The sequence below is a fragment of the Perognathus longimembris genome, chromosome 23 (assembly GCF_023159225.1).
Source record: "Perognathus longimembris pacificus isolate PPM17 chromosome 23, ASM2315922v1, whole genome shotgun sequence".
Classification (NCBI taxonomy): domain Eukaryota; kingdom Metazoa; phylum Chordata; class Mammalia; order Rodentia; family Heteromyidae; genus Perognathus; species Perognathus longimembris.
In genome coordinates, this window is record NC_063183.1 from 14,457,781 (window position 1) to 14,485,534 (window position 27,754).

Here is a 27,754-nt window from a genome sequence, read left to right on the forward strand (position 1 = left end):
CTACAGTTCACATCTTGCCTGAATTCTCCTCTTGACAGACACAGCACCTGGGGTCACCTTAGCTGCCCTAAATTTCGGTGCATTGGCCAGGAATCTACAGATTAAGTATATCTTTTTTTCTGACTTGGATTCAGAAACAGGTTGCATTTAGAGGACCATGAAGAGTGCTGAAGGAAAGGCTGCATGTGTGCAGCTGAGTTGTAAGCGGTGCCTGTGTGGTGGTGCACTCCTGGAACCCCAGCAGTGAGGAGGCTAAAGCAGAAGAATGAAGAACGTGAAGACAGTCTGGGACTACACAATGAGGCCACCCCCCCAAAAAAAAAGTATGAATAAAGTATAAATAGTATCTGTAGTGTGTGATTATCATTGTATATGTAATATGAGTAAATATGAATAACTGAACGTTCTGCAAGACATTCTTGCAATTTTGATTATTTTTTAAGATGAACTGACACCTATTTCTCTTTTTTTTTTTTTTTTTTTTTGGCCAGTCCTGGGCCTTGGACTCAGGGCCTGAGCACTGTCCCTGGCTTCTTCCCGCTCAAGGCTAGCACTCTGCCACTTGAGCCACAGCGCCGCTTCTGGCCGTTTTCTGTATATGTGGTGCTGGGGAATCGAACCTAGGGCCTCGTGTATCCGAGGCAGGCACTCTTGCCACTAGGCTATATCCCCAGCCCTATTTCTCTTTTTTTGCACCAGGGTCTCATGGTGAAAACTCTACGCAAACGAATGACCCCACCAGACTCATCTCCCTCCCCCTCAGGAAATAATTTCAACAGCTCATTCTCGAAACTTCCCACAGATCTTAAATTGCAGCCAGATAACAAGTACCCTGAGATCTCGCGATACCTGGACGAGGCTTGGGACGCCTCAGACCCGGAAGCGGGCCGCGGAGCGGCTCCGTTCAGTCAGGTGGGGCGGGCCCACGTGACAGAAGCCGGGTCCCAACATGGCGGCCCCCAGGAGTCCCGGGTTCTTCTTCCTGCTCGTGCTGCTCGGCCTGATCGGGGCGGCGTGGGGCGACGTGGGCTCGGGGTGAGTGGCGCCCCCGGGGGAGGGCCCAGGTCTGGATCCCCTTGTCCTGCCGGGGACCCCCTGGAGTTCACGCGCCCCATCCCCGCAGGATCTCCCGCGACGATGACCTGCTATCACCTTATCCTCGCGAGCGCGCACGGCTGCCCCGGGACTGCGCACGGGTGCGCGCCGGCCACCGCGAGCACGAGAGCTGGGCGCCGCCTCCCGCGCCCCCGGCGCCCCCCGCGGCCCCCGGCGCAGCCGTGCGTGCCTTCGTGTCGCACTTCGGGGGCCGCGCGGTGGCCGGGCACCTGACGCGCGTCCCCGCGCCCCTGCGCACCGTCTCCGTGCTGGAGCCCGGCGGGCCGGGAGGCTGCGCGCAGCGGCGGCGCGCTACCGTGGAGGAGACAGCGCGGGCAGCCGGCTGCCGCGTGGCCCAGAACGGGGGCTTCTTCCGCCTGGCTTCGGGCGATTGCCTGGGGAACGTGGTGAGCGACGGGCAGCGCGTGAGCAGCTCCGGGGGATTGCAGAACGCGCAGTTCGGGATCCGCCGCGACGGGACCCTGGTCACCGGGTGAGGAAACAGAGAGCGCCGCGCCCGTCCCGGGGACCGGAGATGGGATGGCAGCTGTGTGGTCGGGGTAGAGTTCACCGAGCTGAGCCTCGGTTCCTTCGTCTGCACAGTGGGGTTCGGACCCCTTCCTGGCAGTTTACACCAGGACACCTGCTTTACGCCAGACAGTGTCTCCGGAAGGTCTTTCCGTGAAGGAACCTTCTCCGGTAGTAGATAACGTCAGGAACCAGTGATCAGTTCAGACTGGGCTCCCCGAAGGGGTTTTCACGTTGAACAGGGTTGTCAGAGTTGAACAGGTGTAAGCAGAGGGTTGGCTGTAGGTGCAGTCTCGGACCTCTCTGAAAAGGTGACCCGTGAGTTAACACTTGAAGAGTAACAACCAAGGAGCGAACTGGAAGAATTTCGGGCAAAAGAAACAGCTTGCAGGCAAAGACTCAAAGATGCAGAAAGTGCCAAGCACAGGTGGCTCACGCCTGTAATCCTAGCTGCTCAGGAGGCTGAGATCTGAGGACAAAGATTTGAAGCCAGCACAGGCAGAAAAGCCCATGGGACCCTTATCTCCATAGAACTACTGAAAATCCAGAAATGGAACTGTGGCTCCAGTGGTAGAGTGCCATCCTTATGTGAAAAAGCTGAGACACCATGCCCTGACTTCAAGCCCCAGGACCAAGTGTGCGCATGCACACACACACACACACACACACACACACACACACACAGAGTTCAGCAAGACTTTGGGGAGATGGGAAAGGAGCCACAGAAGAAATGATTATATAGGTTGGAAGCATGGCTCAGTTTGCAGAGTGCCAGCCAATGCACTAAAGAGTTTGGGGCCCAGTTTAGTACCTAAAAATAAATAAACAAGTAAATAAGTGGAACAGGTTATCAGAAGGTATCAGGGATTTCTATGTACCACCTGGCTCTAGGCCTGGGGTGAGGAGAGAGGATTGGTTAGAGAAGCAGATGGGTGGTTGAGGGGCTGTCACAGGATTGTTTTGCCAGAGATTGGGGGTAGATTTTCAATATGGTGGAGTTTTTAATTAAATGAAGTGTGGAAGTTTTGCAGAGGGGGTGAAGGGGTGGGTACTCCAGAGCCCCTGCCCGGCTTCAGCCTTTTGGACCTTGACAGTGGGGAGATGGTTAAGGACTGCAAGACACCACAACTGCACCCTGACTGGGTGTGTTCCTGGGGCAGCGGGAGGAACAGGAAGCCTTATGATCATGAGGCAAGAGGACAGAGCTTACCTTCCCCCTGCACTTGCTCCTGCACCGTGCATGAGTGAGCCTCCTGCCCTCCCTGGGTGCAGGTACCTGTCTGAGGAGGAGGCGCTGGACACTGACAATCCATTCGAGCAGCTGCTCAGCGGGGTTGTGTGGCTGATTCGAAATGGAAGCATCTACATCAATGAGAGCCAGGCTGCCGAGTGCGACGAGACACAGGAGACAGGTGCGGGGAGAGGCTGTCACCGCCAAACAATAGCTGGGTGCTGTGGCACACACCTGTAATCTTAGCTGCTTGGGAAGTGGAGATCAGGAAGATTCTCAGTTTCAGGCCAGCCCAGGCAAAAAGTTCAAGACTCCATCAACTAGTAAAAAGCTGAGTGCAGTAGCCCTGTCTGTCATCCCAGCTATTCAGGAAGCATAAGTAGGATTGGTCCAGGTTGTTCCAAGCATAAACTGGAGACTCTAGCTCAAAAATAATTAAAGATGGGGGCTGGGAATATGGCCAAGTGGTAGAGTGCTTGCCTTGCATACATGAAGCCCTGGGTTCAATTCCTCAGCACCAATAAACAGAAAAAGCCAGAAGTGGTGCTGTGGCTCAAGTGGTAGAGTGCTAGCCTTGAGCAAAAAGGAGCCAGGGACAGTGCTCAGGCCCTGAGTTCAAGCCCCAGCACTGGCAAAAAAAAACAAAAACAAAAAAACGTAACTAGAGATTTAAAAAGGATTGGGGGCACCGGTCTAGCAAGCACAAGGCCCTGAGTTCAAACCCAGTACCACCAAAGAAAAAAAGAGAGAACCAGGAACAGTGTGGGGTGGGCTGTTCTTAAGTCTTCCCATAGTCCTCTGGGAGCAATTGAGTTGTGTTTAGCACTCTTCTAGGTAGCCAAGGAGATCTAGACAGTCTTATGTGGAATGCATAAGAAAAGATTATATATTAAACTGGAAAAAATAAAAGTCATAAATGCTAAGAAAGAAAGCTTTGAAGCCAGGCATGGTAGCACCTACTTGTAATTCCAAACACTTGGGAGGTAGAAGCAAGAAAATCTTAAGTTCTAAGCGCCTCTTAAGTTCTAAGTGCCTCATAAGTTCTAAGCTCAGGCAGTCGGCAAGACCCTGTCTCAAAAACAAAATGGCTGTGGACATGGCCCAAGTGCAATTCCTCTTGTATTCATGAGGTCTTGGGTTCCAGAACCAAAGAAATCCCTGTGGCAGCCGTTGACTGTTCTGCAAAGGGACCAGGCGAGGGCTGGGTATGTTCGGGAGAGTGGTCTGAGCCAGGAGGTGGACAGTGGTCTTTGGCAGGAGGTACTGGGGAGAGTCCAGGAGGCCTCCAGAGGAGCTGGACAATCAGCCGGCCGCTTCTCCTTCAGGTTCCTTCAGCAAATTTGTGAACGTGATGTCGGCTAGGACAGCCATTGGCCATGACCGCCAGGGACAGCTGGTGCTCTTCCACGTGGATGGACAGACAGAGCAGCGTGGCCTCAGCCTGTGGGAGGTAGCAGAGTTCTTGTTACAGCAGGACGTGGTCAATGCCATCAACCTGGACGGCGGCGGCTCTGCCACCTTTGTGCTCAATGGGACCTTGGCCAGCTACCCATCCGATCACTGGTAAGCAAACCCTTGGCCTGCCTCAACCCTGGGGGTTTGACAGTGAGCACAAATGCCTGGTATGACAGGACATGCCTATAATCCCAGCACTTTGAGAGGCAGAGGCAAGAGGATTGTGAGTTTGAGGAGACTCTGAGTAACAGAGAAAGTTTTTTATTTTTATTTTTTCTGGTACTGGGGTTTGAACTCAGGACCACATGCTCGCTCTGTTTCAGCTTGCTTGCTGGGCTGGTACTCTGCTACTTGAGCCATACCTCAAGCCCAGCTTTTTGCTGGCTAATTGGAGATAGGTCTTTTGGACTTTTCTTACCAGGCTATCTTCAAACTACTATCCTCCAGATTCCAGCCTCCTGGGTAGCTAGGATTTGATATATGAGTCACCAAGGCCTGCCCAGCAATTGTGAGGACTGCTATACAATGAAACCCTGTCTCAAGCAGACAAAGAACAATGGGCTGAGTCGCCAGAACCAGCCCCCTCCCCTGGAAGACAGGGCCAGTTTGTCAGAAAAGACTTCTGTGAGGAAGGACAGGTGGGCTAGGGAAGGGGCAGCGGATGCTGCATGTGCAAAGGCCCTGGGATGTAGGGATGGTCAGGACGCTGGAAAGGGCCCGCTTCACTGCCTCCTTACACCCTGCTTCCGGCAGCCAGGACAGTAGGTGGCGCTGTCCCCGCCGTGTGTCTACCGTGGTGTGCGTGCACGAGCTCCGCTGTCAGCCGCCCGACTGCAGCGGCCATGGGACCTGCGTGGACGGCCACTGCCAGTGCACCGGGAAGTTCTGGCACGGCCCGGCCTGCAACGAGCTGGACTGTGGCCCCTCCAACTGCAGCCAGCATGGGCTGTGCACTGACAGTGAGTGGGGATGGGCAGGCGGGCTCCCACGGTCTGGTGTGTCCCATACCCCAGCCCAGCCCAGTCCTGCTCGTCCACTTACCCAGCCTCCTGCTCTTGTCTTGGCAGCTGGCTGCCGCTGTGATGCAGGCTGGACAGGACCCAGCTGTGGTGAAGGTGAGAGCCATGCACCCCATCCTCGCCCCAACCCCAGCCTAGTGCCCCATCTGCTTGCTGGGTCAGGAGGAATCTGAGCTCCATCCAGGTTTCCTGTGCCCTTGCAGCAAATCCCACATGTGGATGTGGCCAGAACAGCAGCACCCCCTCTCCCCCCCGTCCTCCCTGAACCTTTGAAGTAGCTCGCCAGGGGTGGGGGGGGTTGTGGGGGTCTGGCTCTGCCAGCTTTAGGCAGCGAGTGTTTGCTGCCCACTCTCAGCCTCCCTGAGCCACCTCAGTGCCAACCCCGTCCTCCTGAGCTCCAGGACCCGCCTGGAATTTCAGGTGGCACCAGCCAGGTCACCTTTAGGAGCCCAGCTGGCCCACACCCAAAGGCCCAGCCTTGGCCCCTGACCTCCTATCTCTCCCATCCCCCCCCCCCCCCGCCCCCAGAGTGTCCGCTGGGCTGGTACGGGCCCGGCTGCCAGAGGCCTTGCCAGTGTGAGCATCAGTGCCCCTGCGACCCCCAGACTGGCAACTGCAGCAGTTCCCAAGGTAGGTCCCCTGGGATCCTGGGCCAAAGGGTGGGCAGCCCCCCTCCGCGCCCGTGCCCCCCCCACCCCCACCACCACCTCAGCTTGCAGCAGCTCTCTGCTCCTTACAGTGAAGCAGTGTCTCCGACCTTCCGAGGCCACCCCACGGGCCGCAGAGCTCTCCTTTTTCAGCAGGTAGGTGCTCCAGTGGGAGCCCGGCCCCCACCTGTGGGGTGCGGCACAAGGCTCCCTCCCCCCCCTTCCCTGTCCCCAACACAGGACTGGCATAGCCAAGGCTGTGCCCCTCCCCCTGCCCTAGCCGCTCTGTCTTCTGCCCAGGACCACATGGCTGGCCCTCACCCTGGGCCTGGTTTTCCTGCTGCTGGTCAGCGTGTCGGCCAACATGTCCCTGCTCCTGGGCTCCAGATCCAAGAGGACCCGGCATGGGGATGGGGACTATGTGTACCACCCACTGCAGGAGGTAGGCGGGGAGCCCCTGGCGGCGGAGAAGGAGCAGCCTGGGTACAGCCACGACCCCTTCAAGGACTGACGGCCCCGCCTGCCCCAGCCCCTCACCCACCGCAGCAGTCTAGAGCCCCAGGACAGTGCCTGTTCCATGCCTGTCTGGGTCTGCTGCCCAGGACCTGGTCCTAGGAAAGCCTGTGCCATTGCCAAAGAATCCCCAGGGACCTGAGCCAACTGGTGACGGGGACAGGCCCCCGGCAGCCCCTGCATGGGCCAGAACACTTGACCACATTGCTCACTGTGGGCTCGCCAGCCTTGACCAGTCACAAGCTCCTAGAGGAAGGGCTGAGATGATGTTTACAGGTGGATTCCGCGGTCCGGGGCCTCCTGCCCCAGCTGCACTGAAGGAGCCGCCAGGGGACCGTCAGCAAGCCCTGGCCCTCAGGATGCCAGGCTTTGGCTGGTGACCAGCGCTCTCAGACCTACTGTGCCCACGCCACCCCCAGAGCCCTCCTCGTGTCCCTGTCCTCTGTTGTGCTGGCAGGGACTGGACACCGGCAAAGTGGTGTTCTGCTGTCTGCCTGCCCAGCAAATGCTGCTGCCCAGCACCTGTCGCTCCCTCAATATTTATTTGTTCCGGCAAGATCTCACCAGGCTGGTTTCAAACTCCTGATCTTCCTGCCTTAGCCTCCCAAGTGCTGGGATTACAGGCATGTGTGGCCACTCATGCTTCAGCAGAGCCTCCCAGAGCCCACTCCAAGCACATGGTGCATTTGGGAGGTGGCTCCAGGAAGCAGTGGCAGGGGACTGGGAGGGAGTGCAACCCGTGCCGGGTGTGTACTGAGCAGGGCACATGCCCAGGCCACCATCACTCTGTACTGCCCCTCACGCACCACCTGAGACGGGTGAGCTGGGCGCGAGCAGCCAGTGCCTGTGCATTGCTGGTTGTGGCCGCTTCTGGCATCCCCTCCACTGGGGCTCATCGACCCATCAAGACGCCCTCTCATGGCTGGGCATGGTAGTGATGCCTGAAATCCCAGCACTGGAAGGGAGGGTGCCCAGGCCACTGCTGCTTCCCAGTCTAGGAGGTACTGGCCCAAGTCTGGAGGGCCTTCAGGGACCAATTCAATAGAAGCATCTGCTTCAGGCCAGCCAGCCTAGACCTATCTTGGACCCTGTGCTGGAACTGTCCGGCTCCCAGGCCTGCGCCGCACAGAAGAAAGTAGAGAAGCTCTTCTTCCATGTGGAGAATACTTGACCAGAACCGAGAGATGGAGAGGCCAGCTGATGTGCACAAGAGCCACAGGGTGGGGGGGGGGGGGGTAGGGGGGCAGGGGTGAGGTGGCAAGGTGGAGCCGCTGGCCCCAGCTATACCTGAAGCCAATAAATTTTATTTTTGTTTGAGGCCATTTCTGTTCCATTTTGCCATCTTGGGACAACCCAAAGAGTAAGGAGCTCTTGAGTCATTGAGGAGAGAAGCCACCCACAGTAACATGGGTTACCCCGAGGTACCCTCCTAGAACTTGAGCCTTGAGGGACCTCTGAAACATTCTGGGGACTGGGGCAGCCTGTCCGGGGCCATTCAGGTTTCAAGTGTGGGTTGACAGCTTGTGTCAGGTTCTCAGAGGAGTCTGTTTCAGAAAATTCTTCCCTAGAAAACCAACTGGGTTTCAAATTGTGACTCCTCAGAGCCATCTTGGGGGGCTGGGTGCAGACAAGACAGGACACAGGGTATGGAGGGCCCCAGAGCCTCTTTTTTTTTTTTTTTTTTTTGGCCAGTCCTGGGCCTTGGACTCAGGGCCTGAGCACTGTCCCTGGCTTCTTCCTGCTCAAGGCTAGCACTCTGCCACTTGAGCCACAGCGCCGCTTCTGGCCGTTTTCTGTATATGTGGTGCTGGGGAATCGAACCTAGGGCCTCGTGTATCCGAGGCAGGCACTCTTGCCACTAGGCTATATCCCCAGCCCCCCCAGAGCCTCTTGGAGACTCTAGCCCATCCGGGTCCCACTGACCCCCACAGTGGCAGCTTGGGCCAAGGTTGTCCCAAGATCCTGAGGGTGGGCTTGCCACCTCGGGCTCAGGCCCAGGCCCGTGAGGCCTCTAGGCAACAGTGAGGCTAGGGCAGACAGCAGGGCCCTTCAGCTTGGAGCCACCCATGCAGCAGCTGGCTGTGCCTTTTTTGAGACCTGCCATGACCCAGGGGAGACCTATGAAATCAGAGCGAATGGAGGGCATCCTGGATGGAAGCAGGTGAGGCTGTGACCCACACAAGGGGCCTTCAGAGAGCCACCTAAAGGACCCCACCTCCTCTGCTCTCCCAGGTGACAGTCACACACACACATGAGACCTTTCTAGGAACAGCCTGTGGCCCGATTCAAGGCCACAGGAAGACAGTTGGAATCTTGGACAGGGCCCTCATACCCTGTGGCAAGACTGGCTGTCACCACAGAGAGCTGGGCAGGGTAGCACGGGAAAGAGTATGCCGAGGGCCCTTGCTTCCCTCGGGTTCCTGGATCCTGGCCGGGGGGGGGGGGGGGGGGATCTAGGCTCCACTCTCCAGATCCAGTGGGCCCACATGCACACAGCCACGGGGACAAGCTACAAGCCTGTCTACATGCTGTGTACGCGTGCAACCCCAACTCCAGATGCACGTCCTCCAGGGCCTCAGAGTGGGACCTGCATTGCAGGAAATGTCTCCACAGACAGTAAAATGTCATAGGCCCTGAACCCAATGACTGACGTCCCTATTAGGAGACATAGACTGGGTGTGATAGTACATAGTCGTAATCCCAGCACTCAGGAGACTGAGGCAGGAAGGTTGAAGTTCAAGGGCAGCCTGTGCTACATAGACCATAAAAGAAGAGGCAATGCTCAGGGAGGGGCCTGGGAAGACAGAGGCACAGAGTGGAGTGATGGGGCCCCAAGCCAAGGCCTGCTGGGAGCCACCAGCTCCTGGAGGAGGCCAGGAGCCTTCTCTGGCAATGCTTGATCTAATTAATCCCCAGCCTCCAGAATGGAAGAAGACACCATTGCTGTCATCTTAACCCCGTTGGTTGTTACTGCACTCCCACAAAACCAACACAGTATATCTGAGCTTTGGACATAAAATATGACTCTTGCTTCCCCTGATACACCCCCAATTTGCCACCCCTTGGCCGGGGGGGGGGGCGCAAATCCACCTGAGAATGTTCTAGAACCTCAAAAACAACAGCAGAGAAATTCTCAAGCCCAGGGAGAGAAGACAATCCAAATAGAATCTAAGGTGTTTAATGATGGAGCAAAGGACCCACGCACACTCAGATGTTGCTGGGAAGTGGAAGGCCTTGTTTTACAGAGGGGAGGGGCAGGTGCAGAGTGCAAGGGAGGAAAATGACAGCAACCAACTGTCCCGTCAAATGCCCCTCCTCACGAGGCGTCAAAAGACAGGATCTGTCCAGCAGCACCCACAAGCAGCCTCTGGAAGGGAGAGAGGTCCAGTCTCCTGACCTCACCCTTCTCTGGGGGCCGCCATGTCCTGAGGAAGGGACCGGGCGTCTTTGGATGGATGGATGCACAGACGGCAGATGTTGAATGCACCTTGTGACTTTGCACTGCTGGCCCACTGAGGCATAGCATGGTGAAGCAGTAGGAATCTATCTCCTGAAGCAAGCAAGGCGCCTCACCAAGACAGACGCCATAGAGGATGCCCCCTTTATCTTTAAGCTATGAGTGGTGGGGTTTGTGGCTTAAAATAAACAGTTCCCTGGGAGGGGGAGAGGCCCATAAAGAGTTAGAGGAGCAGCTCCAGTCACCCCACTGCTGCCTGGGGTTGACAGGAGCCCTTCGTGCCCCCAGCCTCTTCAAGCCCAGGGCCTAAGTGTTGCGGCCTCACAGCCAGAGACTGGAAAATGGGTTTCCAGTTGTGGGTGGGCTGTTCCCCTGAGAAAACTGCCATGCATCCACCCCTGAGTCACAGGGATTGGTCCAGACTAGACACCTGACCCTGATAGTGAGCCAATCAGTGTTGTACAGTCCCCAGCAGCCGATTGGCTCAGGCATAAGGCAGGCAGCAGGCCAACAGGAGATGCTGGCAGGTGGATTGGAACCTTGGGGACAGAAGTTTCATTTCTCAGCAGCAGAAAAGGGAGGCTGTCATCACTGAAGGGGTCCCCCAGGGTCAGGGATCCCCTTGGGGGTGAGCAAGGCCAGCATGAGAAGGAAGTCGACTTAGAAGGTAAAACACAGGGTGGGAGCTGGGCCCTGGCACCACCCCTGGAAGGACGCACAAGGCCACTTATCCAAAACACAAGAGCTGGAGCCTCAACAGCCTGTCCTGGGGCTCCTGCCACCCACAGCTGGGCTCCTGCCATCGACTTGCACCCCCACGCTGGTTCTGTCTGTGGGCGTGAAGGCCCGCCCGGGCCCGCACCCAGGCTATCTAGAGAGCAGGGAGCTGCTGTGGGAGCGGCTGGAAGAGGAGGTGGTGGCGCTGAGCTGGGAGAAGCGGCTGCTGCAGGATTCCAGGCTGGACATGGAGCCCCTGGGGAGGAGAGCGCCGCACATTTACCTCCTCCTGCCAGTGCCCCATCAACCCTGCAAACGAGGCCCCGGGGCCTCTCCATGGGCTGTCAGCCGCCCCAGGGAGAAGCCCGTGACGTCAGGCTCCGCTATGATGCTGCACCTGTTTCCCTCGCCCCATCCCCCAGGACACAGCCCAGCCTGCCAGTCCCCCCTGGGCCCCTCACTGAGGGCCCTAGCAGGGTCCCAAAGGCCCAACCCCAGCCTTTCCCTCGGTCTCCATATTCAAACCGGGCTCCCAGACCAGGCATGGTGACTTCTGCCTGTCATCCCAGCAGGATTTGGCAGGCTGAAGTAAAAAAGAGGAAGAGTTCGAGGCCAGACTGTGCTACATAGCCAACCTTCTCTAGTAAAAAACAAACAAAAAAAAAAGGCAACAAAAACTAAATAAATGAAATGGAAAGCCTTGAAGAAATTGCAGCACCTCTTCCAGTCCCTCCACTTCACTTCTCAGTCCACAGGTGAGGACAGGTCGGTGACAGGCCAGTGACAGGCAGGTGCAGGTGAGCTCTTCCTCCACTCTACCCTCATGACAGCCTCCCCACGTAACCAGAGAGCTCCAGGGGGTCCCATTTAGTTCAAGGGGTGCTGAGGCTCAGAGAGGGGAAATGCCATGCCCAAGGGCACACCATACAGCCCAGCAGTGCTGGAGATCCATCATAGCCACCTGTTTCTCTGAATGCAACTTGTAGGCACTGTGCTACAAAATTCTTTTTTAGGGTGGGAAGTTGGAGATCCTAGAGTTGGAACCCAGGAACCTGCACCTTCTAAGCAACTGCTCTTGGGAGACTATCCTAGAATAGCTGTAAACCCCTTGGAATTCCAGATCCAAATCCTCCCCTTTCCCCTTGCAGGAGGGTAGGGTCAATTCAGCATTGCAGGAGTTAGCCAGGCCCTGGGAGCTGGGGGGAGGGGGGACCCCTACCTGAAGTCCTTGGAGGCCAGTACCTCCCAGTAGTAGAGCAATTTGCACTTGGGCCCAGGGCTGTGCAGCGCAGCAAGCACATCGTCCACGCCGGGCAGGCTGCAGGCCACGCCACCCGGGGCACCGTGCATCTGCCACTGGAGCAGGTACACGCCGGGCCACCGCGTCACGTGTGAGCCCTGGAACACGGGGTTGCTGCTGAGCCTGGCAAGTGGGGCTCTTCCCATTCTGTCCCCCTCCTCAGTGCCACCAAAACCCTCCTGTGTCTTTGTCCACTGCTGTCCCACGGAGCCCCTAGGGCTGGGTTCATCCCCCACTGTCCCCAGGCACTGGCCTTGGGGGAAGAATGAGAGAATGAAGGAGGCAGAACCCACACCTGGATGCTCTCCCCTTCCCGGCAGATGAGGGGTGCCTCCACGCGGCTGTAGTCGGTGCCTAGGACCCAGTCCTTGTCTATCAGCTGCCCGGCGGCCCTGGCCCCCGGCGCCTGCTTGGCATGGTACAAACTGAACACCACGTCTCCTCGCAAGATGTCGAAGTCCCAGGTGATGACCGACTCGCCCTCCAGAATCTCCACTGCCACCTGCACATGGGGACAGGCATGGTGGAGGTCCCGGGGGACAGGGGCTGTGAGGGAAGGGCCCCACGTGCCCATGGGAGTTCCCCTCTCCTATAGAATCACCCTGGGGTGACTAGCGAGTGTCCAAAATGTGAGGGCCCTTGGGAAGGGCCACTGGAGGCACCGCTGGGCTTGGGATCCTTTCTCAGCACCCCCCCTCCAGGTTCACAGACCAGCCCATATCCCATCCCCCAACCCCAGGCCAGCAGTCACCTCATGCGGAGCCCCACGGAGAACGGTGGCAGAGTGGTAGGTCTCACTCCACCGCCGCAGCTGCTCTGCCTGCTCCTGCTCCTCCTCTGTGAGGTAGAGAGACTTGGGGACCAGGCCTCCCTCAGGGACATTACACTGGGGGTCAGAAACAGGGTATACAGTGAGGGGTGTCCCACTGAGCTGTCAGGGGCCCTGTAAGTCCTGAAACAGGAGTGACCTACTTCTGGGCTCATGAGCCTACCTTTCCTCTGCCACCTCAAGGGTGATACCGCAAGAGTTCATCAGGATAACAGGGTAGGGGGTACAGAGTTCCAGCCCGGCCTGGATCTCATGATCCTCCTGCCTCCACCTCCCAGGTGATGGGCTTACAGGTCTGTGTCACCACACCACCTAGCTCACTCACTATGTTTAAGGGGGAAAAAAAAGGGCTCCATATCAAAACATGCCACCTCTCTTGGGATAACGTCTACAACAAGTCCATGTCCCCACTTGGAGCCGGCCTGGCCATCACACAAGAAGCACTGGGGAGTCCCGATCCTCTGCAGCTTCCTCAGCCCCTGGAGCTCTGGCTCCCAGGTACTCCCTGCCTGCCTGACCTGGGGCGCAGACTCACCACACTGTCTCCCCCGAGGAAGTCTGGGATCACATCCTTGTCCAGGTAATCCACCAAGCCACCGGGGCCCTGGTAATTGCTGCCACTGTAGATGAGGAACTTCCGCCGGGTGTTCTCGTTGATGAAGGGGCTGATCTAGAATAGGCGTGGGTGAGGCCAGACAGTATTGGGCTGTGATTCATATTGCACAATTCCCAGCTACCCCCCCCCCCCCACTACTCAGGAGACAGACAGAGATAGTGGGAGGGTTTCAGGGCTAAGCAAACCCTGGCAATGAGTAGCAAGATCCTATCACAAAAACAAACCAAGTGTGGCTGTGCACACCTGTAATCCCAGCCACGTGGGAGGCAGAGGTAGGACGACTCATGCCCACAGCTGGCTCAAGCAAAGTTAGTTAAGACCTTATCTGGAAGACAAGCTAAAAATAAAAGGGCTGGAGTGATGCACAGTTGGTGGAGAGCTTGTCTAGCAAGCCTGAGACCCCAAGTTTAAGTTCCAAAAAGTATAACATACAATTAATCGTTTAAAGCTGGGCGCCAGTGGCTCATGCCTGTCATCCTAGCTACTCAGGAGGCTGAGATCTGAGGACTGTGGTTCAAAGCCAGCCTGGGCAGGAAAGTCTGTGAGACTCTTATCTCCAATGAATCAGCAGAAAGGTGGAAGTGATGCTGTGGCTCAAAGTGGTAGAGCACCAGCCTCGAGCAAAAGAGCTCAAGACAGTGCCCAGGGCCTGAGTTCAAACCCCAAGACTGGCACATTAAAAAAATCATTTTAAAATACATTATTCAGTAGCTTTTGGCATATTCACCAGGCAGCCGTCTCAGTGCACTCCCAAGATACATGGCCCCAAAAGGAGACCCATACCCACTCCTGGTCACTCCTCCTTACTCCTCTACCCCGCCCTGATGGCCACGCCCCCAACCCATGCCTCTAGTGCCCCCATACCCCGCCCCTTGTTACCACGCCCACAATGCCTGCCTCCAGTCTATGCGTACCTCGCCCCTCGTGGACGCGCCCCTAATGCCTACCTGCAGTCTCTCCAATGCCCCGCCCCTCGCTGACGCGCCCTCAATGTCTGCCTCCAGTCTCCCCGATGCCCCGCCCCTCATGGACACGCCCACAATGTCTTCTCCAGTTTCCCCGATGCCCCGCCCTTCATGGACACGCCCACAATGTCTTCTCCAGCCTCCCCGATGCCCCGCCCCTCGTGGACACGCCCCACACGGACCCGTCCCTAATTGGCCCCAAGATTTTGCCTCTGTGGTTCGCCTGTTCTGTAATTTTACTTTAAAAGGCGTTTCCCGCGAGGGCGCCGCCTGGCTCCTGCTCTCACCAGCGTCCAGAGCACAGGGAAGACACGGGGGGCGCGCACGATGAGCAGCCGGCCCAGGGTCTCGGGGTAGTTGTCTTCCACCACCTCGATCATGCGGAGCAGGGCCTTCACCCCCGGCCGCCACAGGTGCCGCATGTTGAGGCCCTCCAGGTCCAGCAGGCAGGTCCAGGAGCTGTGGCAGACACGGGGTCTCAGGTGCCATCTGGCTCTGCCTCCTCCAGGGCACCCGGACATCCTTCCCCCGGGGAACCTGAAGATGGGCCAGGGGGCTTGGGGAGGCAGGACTGGGTGCAGAGGAGCCAGTCACGGGACATTCTCACGGACCCTGCCACGCGAGGAAGAAGTTCAGAACAGGACAAGCTCCTGAATTAAAAGTGTCATCTTCATCCCTGGGAGCTGTGCGACAAGAGCCTGGGAGCTAAGCCGTCCTGGGGTCAGGGGCAAGGTTGGAAACAGCCCCCACCCCTCAGGTAGCATTTACTCAGAGATAAATACCAGGACAGGGGTAGCCCTCTCTGCAGCGCAGGCACCAGTCTGAGCTGTTAAAGATGCTCACTGCTATGTAAAGGGGACCAGAACCAAAGCGTGCTCCCACAGAGGGCTCAGGGCAAAGCCCAGTTCAGCCTTCATGCTGTGGAGCCTTCGGCCAAGTGCTCAACCTGTCTGGGCCTCCATCCCACTAGCACCAGCTCATTAAGAAGATGACCATCTTACTGCAGTGACTAGCCCTTCTGCAAGGAGTCTCTTCAGGACACCCCTCCTCTGAGCCATCGGGGTGAATTCTGTCTCTGGTCAGGGCCTTCCCTCCTCCCCCTTCCCATCTCATGCCGCTCTTCTTAGTCTCCAGACCTCAGAGGAGCTCAGTTCCTCTGGGAGATCAGGGTCTCAGGGGGTCAGTTCCTGCCAGTCCTTTACTCCCACGCCAACTGCCAGGAAGCCAACAAAGGGTGCTGGGTAGACCCCAACATTAGGGTATCCTGGAGACAACCCCCTATGGAGCCAAAGCTAGCCTCAAAATTGTTTATAGTCCAAGCTGGCTTTGAACTCGAGGTCCTCCTGCCTCCACCGTCCAAGTGCTGGCATCACAGGTGCGTGCGTGCCACCACAGCTGTCTGGATAGGTGTCATTTTTGTTCATCTATGTGAGCCCCCTTTTACAAAGGAGCCTGCAAAGGCCCCTTCCTTTGGGGAGGAGGGGTGATGCCACAGTCGGGGCAGAAATGGAAATTTGGGAAAGCCCCAGGGGGACAACGGGTCCCTGAATGGGCCAGGACACCTGGAGGTTGGTGCCCAGCAGAGGGGTCAAAGGTAGAGCCCTGTGGGGAGCTGTTCTCATAAAGGAAAGGGGAGGAGGCTTGGAGCCGGGGTGGAGCCAGAGAGAAGGCTCAGATTCAGGGCCCCTGAGTGCTCAGCATCCCTGGAAGGGCATCACTACCCTGAGACTCAGTTTCCTCGACTGTCAAGAGCAGGAAAAACAGGGTCCCTGCCTCACCAGACCATGGTAAGAGCTGGGGCCACCCGCCCATACTGGAGCTGGGCACCTGGCCAGCTTAACTGCACTGAGCGCAGTGCACTGAGCACCACATGGGGCCCACCTCACTTGCCTGATGGGTCTGCCGAGCTGCCTGGTGATACCTTCACACCTCTTCTGTCCTTCCTCGTTCACCGAAAGCACCTGGAAGCCAAACCCAGTGCTGTCACCACACCATCCCACAGCCCAGACCCAGCCTGTCCCCCCCTCCCCAAAGCTGCATGGTGCACTCACGTGACGCAGCAGCGCCTCCTCCCCCACAGCCTTCATCAGCCCCTTGGTGTCCATGTGGCCCAGGCGCAGGATGTACAGGGGGCGGCCATCTGCAAGAGAGGAGGGCCAGGGGGCTGAGGTCAGGGGCAGGACAAGCCACCCCTTGACTGCAGCCCCTCCCCTCCCCAGAGCAGAGGCCCGGGTGCTGTGCTCTGGGGTGCATGCACTAGGCCGCACCCCTCTTGCTCCAAGGGGAGGGAGTGGAAAAGATAAGACACAGAAGTAGTGCTCTATAAGGACAGAACGCCGGTGAAGAAACCCGTATGAAAAATATACTGAAAGGGGCCAGCCTCAGAGGCGGAGCACTTATTTAGCAAGCATAAGGCTCTGGGTTCAAGCCTCAGTGGAAAAAGAGAGAAAGGAGAACAAAATGGAGTGATGAGGCCACAAGCCAAGGACACCACGGTGGGCCCCATGGGGCCACCAGAGGCCGAAGGAGGCAGGAAGCCCTTGGGGTGTTGTCCAAGGACATCTTGACTCCAGGCCCCCAGAGCTGGGGACAGTCTTGCTGCTTTAAGCTGCACACTTTGTGGTAACAAGCTATGGCAGCCTCCCTAAGCCACAGCACAGATGCGGCTGAGACAAGCCGGATGCCCACGGTATAATACAAAGTGAACGGCGAGCTAAGCCAGCCTCTGGGAAAAACCGTCTCTGCTCAGCACAAAGTCTACCTTCTTGGCAGATGGGTGATGTGCCACTGGCATCTCCAGATGCTCAGGAGAGCTGAAAGGAAAGCTGGCATGTGGGCACAGAAGGTATTGCTTAGGGCACACTGGGCAGTGACGGTGTGCCCCACATGCTACTCACCTATGTCCTGGTAGTGCCAGCCGCCGGCATAGAACTCCTGCAGGGGGCCCGGGGGCCGCCAGGTCTGCAGGAGAAGGTCCACCTGGTGTTGCTTCCGCCAGCTCAGAGACTGGCACAGCATCTCCCGGGCCTTGTCCAAGTGGAAGTCCCGTGCCCGCAGGAAGCGGAGGATGTGCTCATCTTTGGGGATCTGAGAGGCAAAGGAGGGAAATGCTCACCGAGTGGTAACCTCTACCTGGCAGGTTACAAGCGCAGGAAGCTGCCTCCTCGCTCACCTGCTAAACACAGGGCTCAGGAAAAAAAAAAAAAAAGAGCCCAACCAGCATGGTCACTACCATGTAGCAGTTTTGTCAGCATGTGTTGAACAGATACCTAGGAGAGCATGTGAGCATGAATAAAACACAGCCAGTCATGGCCGCATACACCTGCAATCCCAGCTATTCAGTAGGCAAAAACAGAAGGATCGGGGCTGGGGATATAGCCTAGTGGCAAGAGTGCCTGCCTCGGATACACGAGGCCCTAGGTTCGATTCCCCAGCACCACATATACAGAAAACGGCCAGAAGCGGCGCTGTGGCTCAAGTGGCAGAGTGCTAGCCTTGAGCGGGAAGAAGCCAGGGACAGTGCTCAGGCCCTGAGTCCAAGGCCCAGGACTGGCCAAAAAACAAAACAAACAAAAAAAAAAAACAGAAGGATCCGGGTTCAAGGCTAGCCTGGGCAAAGGTGGCAAGACTCTGCCTCAGAAAAAAAAAAAAGGCAGAGGGACATAGCTCAAGGGGTAGAGTGTTCGCCTAGCCAGGCATGAGGCCTTGGGTTTCATTCCTACTGCTGCTAAAATAAAGCAGATATGAATTCTGTGTGTTACTAATTGCATAAACTCTTGTATCTCCCTTGGCAGTGCCTCAGGCCGATTCCCTGTCATGGGAGCTCTGTGCTCACCTTGCCTTTGTGGGTCTCCTGTAACCAGTGCCGAAGCTGGACCAGGCAGCTCTCCTGCATGGGCGTGAGGTAGCCCAGGCACCTCTGGATGTAGTCTGCGTCAAGCTTGTCCCCTGGGGGAGAGGGAGGGGGTTCAGGAGGGGACACGGTCTCCTCACTGCCACACACTCTGTGTGACCCCATCCACACAAGGCCACCCCACCCCAGACAGCATCCACCCAGGCTCCAGATCCATTCATCCTCCCAGACCCGTATCCAGCCCTTCGGAAACCCATGTGCGAGGCACAGATGGGCTCCCATCATTCGCTGCGCACTCAGGGCCAGGCCTGGTGTCTGGTTCTGCCACCACCAGGCCGGGAGAGCCGGTCAGTCACTCTCGTTCCCACTTAAGAGCAGACCTCAGAAGATTCAGTGCCACAAAGGAGAAAAGGCACACAGCCCAGCGTGGTGGTACACACCTGTAAGCCCAGCACTCAGGAGGAGGAGGCAGGAGGATCGTTAAGTTTGAGACCAAAAAAAAAGGGGGGGGGGGTAACCTAAGTTTCCTTTGCTCTCCAACTTCCCCAGCCCTCTTGGGGGGTACAAGGGTACCACACAGCCATTGGCACCCGGAACCTCGATCCCACAGCATAGCCCTGGCTCACAGGCAGGCTGTGTGGGCCCAGCGCCCTGTCAGCCCCCAGAGCTGGGTCTGGCATGGCTCTGTCCCCCAGTCTTGACCATCGGGGCAGTGGGTTTGTCTCCACACCTTCCAGCATCCCCGTGGGGGCTCGGGGGACACAGGCCACAGCCTGCAAGGCTACAGATGTGGGATGGGGACACTGAACACAAACCCAGACCCCAGGAGTCCCCCTGACAGCCGAAGTGAACTGCTGGGTGAACTGAAGCCGAGGCTGTGTGTGGACAGCCTGAAGCACTGGGGCCAGCGACGGAGAGGAAGAACAAGGCTGGTGGGTGAGTGGTGAGGGAAGCTGGCGCTTCCCCATCCTCCCAGCCCCGCTCTCCCCCCCTCTGGCAGCTGGGAAAGCCCTGCTCTGCCTCTCAGCACAAAGGCCCAGTGAGTCCAGGCCGGGTGCAGAGGCCTGGCTGTGCCTTCCACTGGCCATTCTGTTGCCAGCACTGCTGCGGTCAGCATAGAGCAGAGACCTGGGCATGAAGCCCGGGAGAGCCAGGCAGGAGGTAGCCGCTGAGGGCACAGCTATTACTTTTTCTTTTTAAAAAAAAAGTGCAATATGGCAGCAGCCAGCCAATGCACACAGTAGGAGCAGAATGCTTACTGTATGGATGAATTTTGTTGTCTCCAGATACAGCCCCATAGGTATTAGTTGCATCGTAGCTACTCAAGTATCAGGCCAGTGGCCCAAAAGAAAAAAATGAATCAACATAGCACTTTTAGTTATGTAATTTTTTGCCTTTGACATTATGTGGCAAGCCTTTTCCACATTAATAAAAGGCTGTGGGAAGAAGCTGATTGCCTTAATATGTAAAGAGCCCTCACAAACCAATAAGAAATCCATGGGAAAATGGGGGGTGGGGGATGAAGGACAAGCCAGGAGCTGGTGGCTCACCCCTCCCAAGAAGCTGAGAGCTGAGGATCACAGTTTGAGGCAGCCTTGGTAGAAAGCTTGAAACCTTATCTGAGAAGGAAACTAAAGGCAAATGGACTAGGGGGTATGGCTCCAGTTGTGCAGCAGGCTTGCCTAGCAAGCCCAAGGCCCTATGAGTTCAATCCCTAGCAACACCAAGTAAACAACAACAAAGAAAGAATGATGCAGGCACTGACACAGGGAAGTATTTGCGTGACACTTGTGAGTAAAAGCAAACTACCAAGTTGAACATACGACACACTCCCAAACATTCAACTTAAGTTACTGCCTCTGCATACATGCACACACGTGCAAATACAGACACGTGGCACACTATAAATGCACAGGTGGCTCCAGGAAATGGCAGCATTGAACTGCCCTGGCCTGGGAAAGGGAGAGGGGGAGAAGAGGGATTTCCCCCCCTTCCATCACCTCTGAATACCACCGTGAACACCCATCGCCTCGTACAATTAAAAAGGAACGAAGTCAAGCGGAAACGCCAGGCTCAGACCGGTGAAATAAAGCAGCTCTGGGCTAGGGGCCTGGAGGCAGCATGGGCGCGGGGCCAGCAGAGGGACGGGCTGCAGGGGGCGGGGGGGGGGGCATCTTTCCCTGGGGAGCCAAGCTGCCCATGGGATTCTCAGGATGTGAGTGGGGGCTGGGACCTGGCACTGCCTGCTGGCCACTGGCCACGGCAGACACCTACCATCATCCGGGGCAGGGCCTGGCATGCTGCCACCCCCACCAGCCTCCAGGCATCCCGGACCCCACAATGCAGGCCGGCTGCCAGGGTCTTCCTCCCGGACGGGGGCAGGAGTCCAGCGGGGGACGTGGGAGACGCCCTGGGAGACGAGCTCGCTCAGGTAATACTCCATCACCTCTCTCCCCTGGAAGAGAGAGAAAATTTCCCCTCTTGATTACGAGAAGAATCCCCTACCCCATGGTGTTTAGATCTGAGGCCTTCAAATCAAGCAGTGAAAACTCTGTTTATTAACTTATTTATGTACTGATTTTAAGCTGGGGTCTTGAGTTCAAGGTCAATCTCAGGCACACCCAGCAAGCGCTCTACCACTGAGCCACCCATGCAGTGATGATTTGTGTGTGTGTGTGTGTGTGTGTGTGTGTGTGTGTGTGTATGTGTGGCTGGTCCTGGGGTTTGAACTCAAGGCCTGGGCTCTATCCCTGAGCTTCGTTTTTTTTGTTTGCTCAAGGCTAGTGTTCTACCACTTGAGCCATTAACTCCACTTCTGGCTTTTCTGGTGGTTAACTGGAGTAAGAGTCTCACGGAAGCCCAAGCTGGCTTCCAACCACCACCTTCAGATCTCAGCCTCCAGACTAGCTAGGATAGAGGTGTGAGCCAATGGCTCCTTGCCTGCAGTGGCAATAGTAACCCTGAACAAGTCCCTCGAAATGTCCCTCCCCTGGAGCTTGCTGCACGTGCCAACAACATCTTGGGGTCCTGGGGCAATGGTTAGGTGCCCCCAGAGCAGGCCCGGGCGTCCCACCCACTGTTCTGCCTGATGCTGTGCCCAGCCAGGCACCTATTCGGCAGGCGGGAGGGCTGAGTCTGGGCAGGGCAGGGCAGGGCTGCTGCTGGGGTCCTGGGCTGTGGGTGGCACCGGGAGCCCCAGCTCACCCTCTTCACGTTGGCGGTGTACTGCTTCATGGCGATCTTCTCCAGCATGTGCTCCAAGCCAAAGAAAGACCGAACGTCCAGCGAGGCCGACTGCTCGAAGCAAGTCCAGTTTTCGTTCTCAGGGTGGACCTGAAACCGGCAAGGGCCAAGCTCAGGGCCTCCGTGCTGGGGGAAGCTCACCCCCGCCCCAGGAGCCCTCCCCCAGGTGCCCGGAACGCCAAGGGACGCCAGGTCTGACTTCCAGGACCGAGGGGAAGCGGGTCTGCGAGCCGCACCCTGCCCGGGAGCGGCTCCGCCTGTGATCCCGCCGCCCAGGCCCAGGTCGAGGCGGGCTCACCGAGTAGCGGCAGGTCTCGGTGACCAGCACGCGGTTGGCGAAGGTGTCGTTGCGGGCCTCGATGAGCAGCGTCCTCTCCCGCAGGTCCAGCGCGTTTCTCTGCAGGAACACGGCCTGCTCCACGCCCGCCAGCTGCCCGCGGGCCAGGGCTCATGAGATGGGGCGGGGAGGGGGGCCAGACCCTCCACCTGAGCCGGTGCTCTACCTGACCACGCCCCTCCGCCTGGCCCCGCCCCTCCGCCAGACCCCGCCCCTCCGCCAGACCCCACCCTCCATCCTCACTCCAATCCCCAACTTCCATTCTTTCTTTCTTTCTTTCTTTTTTTTTGCCAGTCCCGGGGCTTGAACTCAGGGCCTGAGCACTGTCCCTGGCTTTTTTTTTTTTTTTTTGCTCAAGGCTAGCACTCTATCACTTGAGCCACAGCGCCACTTCCTGCTTTTTCTATGTATGTGGTGCTGAGGAATCGAACCCAGGGCTTCATGCATGCTAGGCAAGCACGCCCCCCCACCATCCATTCTGACCCCCAATCCCCCCCTTCCAGTCTGGCGCCCAATCTCCTGCACCTTCCGCAGCAGCCGAGGCGCCTCCACTCGCAGCCGGCAGCTTCGCTCCACCACGCGCACTGCCCCGTCGGCGCTGCAGGACTCGCTCAGGACCTCGCTGCCCAGGAAGGCGGGGATCAGCGGGCAGGTGGGGAAGCGCTTCTCGTAGGCCTGGGGGGAGACACAGAAGAGTGGAGGGCTGCCCGCGGAGTGGGGGGCTGCATACAGAGTGGGGAGGCTGCACGCAGAGTGGGGGGCTGCACGAGGAGTGGGGAGGGCTGCACATAGAGTGGGGGGCTGCACGCGGAGTGTGGGCTGCATGTGGAATGGGGGCTGCATTGGAGTGGGGGGCTGAAAGCAGAAGGAGAGGCTGCGTGCCTGGTGGGGCCCTCCCCCTTGCAGAGTGCCCGGGTCAGCATGAGGACCTTTCCAGAGCTCTGACCAGTCCATAGTCAGACAAGGCTTGGTTTCCACCTGGGAGGCAGGTGGAGTCCCCGCCAGTGTAGGAGAGATTCTTGGAAACAGCCTTTAAGGAAATCAAATACGTGACACAAAACACCATGACCAACTAGGACAGGAAGGGCAATGGTTCCTTCGCCCAAGTAAGGGTCTCTGGACGACCCACAGTCAGTCAGAAACAAGAGGGAGGGACGCCAGCCTCCCCACTGCTGCCCAGCACAGGTGCCCACACATCAGAGAAATAAAAGATCCTTTCCTTGGACAAGGGTCCCAGCAGTAGACCACCCATCCTCCTACCTCTGCCTCCCAAGCAGCCGGCATTACAAGTGTGCACTACCACACTGGGCCCACAATACAGTATTTCAAGACAATGCTAGGAGTCAGTGATATGGAAGCCCCAGAACCTGGCACAGTACATGGTACAGGGCTGAAACTTAGCACACATCTGTGGAATGTGTGTGTGTATGAACTAATGCAGGCAGAAAATACTGCCTGAGGGCCTTTGGCTTCCTTTCAAGCCCTCTGAAATCAGAAGTCCCTTTGCAGGGCACTGATCACCTGAGTGGCTTTGCTTCACCTGCTAGCAACGGGATCTGATGACATCCCCAGGGAACTAATTTCAACTCATTTAAATAAGGTCCCTGCTGTGTTGTTGAAACAATGTCCACAGCAACCATTCTCCTTCGACCTGCATCCTGGCCTGAGCTACAGAGCTTCATCTCCACTCCCTCTTGAAAACCCATTTGTTGCCAGGCATGGATGTCCTCATGCCTATAATCTTAGCTACTCAGGAGGCTGAGTTCTGAGGATCTTGGTTTGAAGCCAGCTCCAGCAGGAAAGTCTGTGAGACTCTTATCTCCAATGAACCACCAGAAAACTGGAAGTGGTGATGTAGCTCAAAATGGTAGAGCACTACTACCCTTGAGCAAAAGAGCTGAGGGACTGCACCCAGGCCCTGAGTTCAAGCCCCACGACTGACAATCAGAGGTGATCTGAACCCCAAAAGTTCATCCAGCCTCTCTCCTCCCTCCCCCATTCCCCTTCTAGCAGGGGCAGTGGCCAGCGGCCAGTGGAGAGGCCCAGGTCCTTTCCACGCCACTCAGCCAAGTATTTCTGGAATATCAAAGTCAGAATCCAGATGTCTGACTGTGAGCTCCATCTATGGAGGTCAGATTCCCAAAATCACAGCCCATCTCTGCCATTGGCTAAGTGATGTAGGCTAAACTGTACGCCCAAAAGAGATGATGGGCCTGAGCCCTTACAATGGTAAATGTGACTTTATGTGGAGCTGGGGGTCTTTACAGAGGAACTCTTGTTCAAGTGAGGTTATCTACAGGTTAGGAAGGGAGTCCCTATTCCCAAAATAACTAGCAAAGCCGAGCACCAGTAGCTCATATCTGTAATCCCAGCTACTCAAGAGGCTAAGATCCAAGAATCATGGTTCGAAGCCAGTGTGGACAAGAAATTTCATGAGACTTTTATCTCCAATTAACCACCAAAAAAGCCAGGAGTGGAGCTGTGGCTGAAGTGGTAGAGCACTAGCCCTGAGCAAAAGTATTCAGGTACAGTGCCCAGGCCCTGTGTTCAAGCCCAAGGACTGGCACAAAAAAATAAATAAGCACATAAATAAATAAATCTCAGTGAAAAACAGGGTGTGGTTATAGTTCAGTGGTATCCTGCCAGCCTACCAAAGGTGAAGCTCTGAGTTCAAACCCTAGTACCAAAACTCCCACAACAAAACAAAACACCTTGGCTCCCTACATCAACGACACCACAATAAAGTGGTTTCTAAAGGCCCAGCTTTTTGCAAAACTGTTTGGTGTAAATGAACTGAACAACTCGGGGGGGGGGGGGGAGGGAAAGGGGGAGGGGGGAAGGGCGAATGAGGGAAGAGGTAACAAACAGTACAAGAAATGTATCTAATGCCTAACGTATGAAACTGTACCCTCTCTGTACATCAGTTTGACAATAAAAATTAAAAAAATAAAATAAAATAAAGGCCCAGCTTGGTGGCGCAAGTCAGATTTGTTAAACAGAAACAAAAAGCCAGCTCTGCCCATCGCTTGGACAGAGGTTGTAGAAACAGCTGAGTCCATTCGAAACCTCCCGGGCTCCAGGCTCCAACCCACGCCACTCGGAGCCTGAGGACAGAAGAGGCCGGATCAGGGCAGAAAACCCCTTTGTGCTCCCAGGGCACGAGGCATGCAAAGTTATGAAGCTATGTGGGGACAATGGAGTTTTGTACAAACAGTGGTAAAATGGCTTTGTCCCTTATGCACTGTGGCTTGGGATCAAGGCAGAGAGACAGCATGGAACATAAGAGGACAAGGCTGTGCCGGGCCTTTGAAAATGACAGGTAATGCCTTACCTTCGTGCAGGCACAGAAAATAAATACCTGGAAACTTCTGGCATGTGTTCCTGATGACTGAACTAACTCATGCCTCACACTTGCCACACTTCAACCAGGTCCCCAGCCCAGAGGTAATTTTTTCCCATCTTTAAATGGTACCCCACCAGGTACATCAATACCTAGAGGCTACAGGTGAGGAGGGAATGGAACCCACCCTTCACTTAAGAGAGCACACTTTCTGAGACACGTTGAACTTACTGCAAGAAAGGCTGGGCATAAGCCAATCTCTGGTGGCTCACGCCTATAATCCTAGCTATTTAGGAGGTTGAGATCTGAGGATCATGGTTCAAAGCCAGCCTGGGAAGGAAAGACTAGGAGATGCAACAAAGCTGGAAGTGGAGGTGTGGCTTAAGCGGTAGAGAGCCTGTATTGGGTGAAAAAACTAAGGGGGGGTGGTCCCTGGGAGGAAGGAAGACTCCCATGCTGCCCTGGTCAACACAGAGGCTATGGAGTTCCCTCTGCATGGAGCTGGGCTTGATTGACCCAATCTCTCCCAGAAGGCTACCCTGCCACCTGCTCAAGCCTCAGTTTATCCAAGTGAGGTAGGACACAGGAAACATGTGTGTGAGGACTCAACCCAGGACATGTGCAACTAGTGGTGGCCAACCCCATCAGCAAGATGGTTTCCATTATTGTTCTCATTGCCATCATGGCACAAAAGGACACTGTGGCTTGGTGACTGCCTTGTTTCCTCTCAGGAGGGTTTGAAGTGAGGGAGGGGTGATCTGCACCAAAGGGAGACCAAGAGCAAACTGTGTTCTGTCACTGGCCAGCACTCAGAAGTTGGGTGGGAGAGGGTGGCCAGGAAGAAGGGTCACTGGTTACAACCTGAAGCTAGGTGCAGAGTAGCCGCACAGCTCTACAACTGGGGATCTGTGGAGTGTCCCACCCTAGCTGGCCTCCTGAGCCCCTCCAACCTTCATGCAAGAGGTCTGAGAATCAGGGTCACTCACCATCATGACCAGCTCAAAGGGGTACTTGTAGACACGGACAGGAGACTGGTATTTCTGCACCATGGTGGCCTTCGAAGACCCCGGAAGACAGGGAAGCACTGACAGAGCCTGGGGTGAGGGGTGACTCGTGAGGTGAGGGGGACAGATTTTTCTCCAAGACACCCCAACACACACACACACACACACACACACACACACACACACACAGCCGCCCCCAAGTTTCCCCTGCCCTGCCTGCCAGGCTTCCACACAAGACCACCCTTGCACAGGCACCCAGCACGACCTCAGCAACCTAGGCCATGCACCTAGCCAACCCCATGCACCTTCAACAACCTAGGGCAAGCACCTACCCAGCCTCACGCGTCCTCAGCCACTGGGGCAGGCGCCTACACAACCCCAAGCACACATACTGCTTCCCCGTGCGTACCCACACACGCGCGCACGCCCAGCTCACCCTCGCCCTGAGCCTCTGGGGACACAGCCAGGGGAAAGTGCCCTAACGTTGGCCTGTCCCGAGCAGAGCACCTCAGGCAGAGCTCGGCTCTGACTGCCAAGCCCAGGCGATCTGCGGCGGCGACTCTCAGTCCTGCCAGCGCGGGGAGCGAGACCCGCCTCGCCGGTACCGCTGAAGGGACCTAACTCCGCCCCCTGATTGACCCCGCCCATCGCCTCGCCCAGTCACCTCCTTAACTGGTCCCCGCTCCAGCCTGGCTCCTCCCCCAAATGACTCCACCCACTCATAGTCCCTCCCTGTTCGTTTGCATGTCTCTTGCTTGACCACGCCCCCTCTCCGCCTTTCCTCCTCGCCTCCTTCTGGCCGCGCCCACGGTGGCCACGCCCCAGAGGAGCCCAGGCTTCAAAATGACCCAATCCCAGAAGATCCCGCCCCTAGGCTCCGCCCTAGCCCTCCTTACCTTCCCCGCCCCTGCCGGTGCGGTTTACCCGGTAAATTAGAAGGATGTGTATCTTCTTAGGTCTGACTGACATTGTCAACACGCTGCACTAGGGCTGCAGCTCCGTTCCTTCTCCTGGCCAAGCCCCAAAGCCTGTCGGAGCCCTGGCCTAGGTCCTTCCCTAAGCTTCATCCATTCACTGCGTACCAGGGCTGGGATGTAGCTCAGTGGCAAAGTGCTTGCCTAGCAAGTGCAACGTCCTGGGTTCGATCCCTAGTACCAAAAAAGAAAAAAAGCAAAAGACAAAGTACAACTACAAACTGAAACATGAATACATGTATACATGAAACCCTGGGTTCAATTCCCCAGCACCACATGTATAGAAAACGGCCAGAAGTGGTGCTGTGGCTCAAGTGGTAGAGTGCTAGCCTTGAGCAAAAAGAAGCCAGGGACAGTGCTTAGGCCCTGCCAAACCATTCACTGCATACCTTGTAAAGAGCATTTGTTCACTCAGGGTCAGGTGCTCCCCGGTCACTGGAGAGTCACCCCTAAACACGGCAGAAACAAACAAATCAAATCCTTGCCCTTATGTTTACTTTCTGCTGAGGGAAAGCGATCAATGTCATCCCACGTGGGATGGTGACAAATAGAAGCAGAGTGTGGTGGCTCATGTTGGGAAGCCGATGGGGAGGATCATGGTTTAAGGCCAGTCTGAACAAGAAAGTTCAAT

At 56.6% G+C, this 27,754-nt stretch overlaps 2 protein-coding genes across 2 annotated transcripts; one reads left to right on the forward strand and one right to left on the reverse strand.

Annotated features, from left to right (window-relative positions):
• Positions 1-933: 933 nt before the first annotated feature.
• On the forward strand, positions 934-7,707 carry Nagpa (N-acetylglucosamine-1-phosphodiester alpha-N-acetylglucosaminidase). The gene is made up of 9 exons (XM_048332710.1): positions 934-1,035; positions 1,124-1,588; positions 2,896-3,035; positions 4,180-4,417; positions 5,063-5,268; positions 5,377-5,424; positions 5,857-5,958; positions 6,068-6,131; positions 6,276-7,707. Exons 1-9 carry the CDS (start codon positions 950-952, stop codon positions 6,484-6,486), a joined length of 1,560 nt encoding a protein of 519 aa, XP_048188667.1. The 5' UTR covers positions 934-949; the 3' UTR covers positions 6,487-7,707.
• A 3,105-nt stretch (positions 7,708-10,812) lies between these two features.
• Positions 10,813-26,234, reverse strand: Sec14l5 (SEC14 like lipid binding 5). The gene is made up of 15 exons (XM_048332709.1): positions 26,132-26,234; positions 22,331-22,480; positions 21,767-21,898; positions 21,430-21,558; positions 20,500-20,680; positions 18,208-18,320; positions 17,270-17,459; positions 16,424-16,512; positions 16,263-16,333; positions 14,660-14,831; positions 13,327-13,461; positions 12,714-12,848; positions 12,258-12,464; positions 11,882-12,060; positions 10,813-10,918 (listed from the first exon to the last, which is right to left on the reverse strand). Exons 1-15 carry the CDS (start codon positions 26,192-26,194, stop codon positions 10,813-10,815), a joined length of 2,052 nt encoding a protein of 683 aa, XP_048188666.1. The 5' UTR covers positions 26,195-26,234.
• Positions 26,235-27,754: the final 1,520 nt, after the last annotated feature.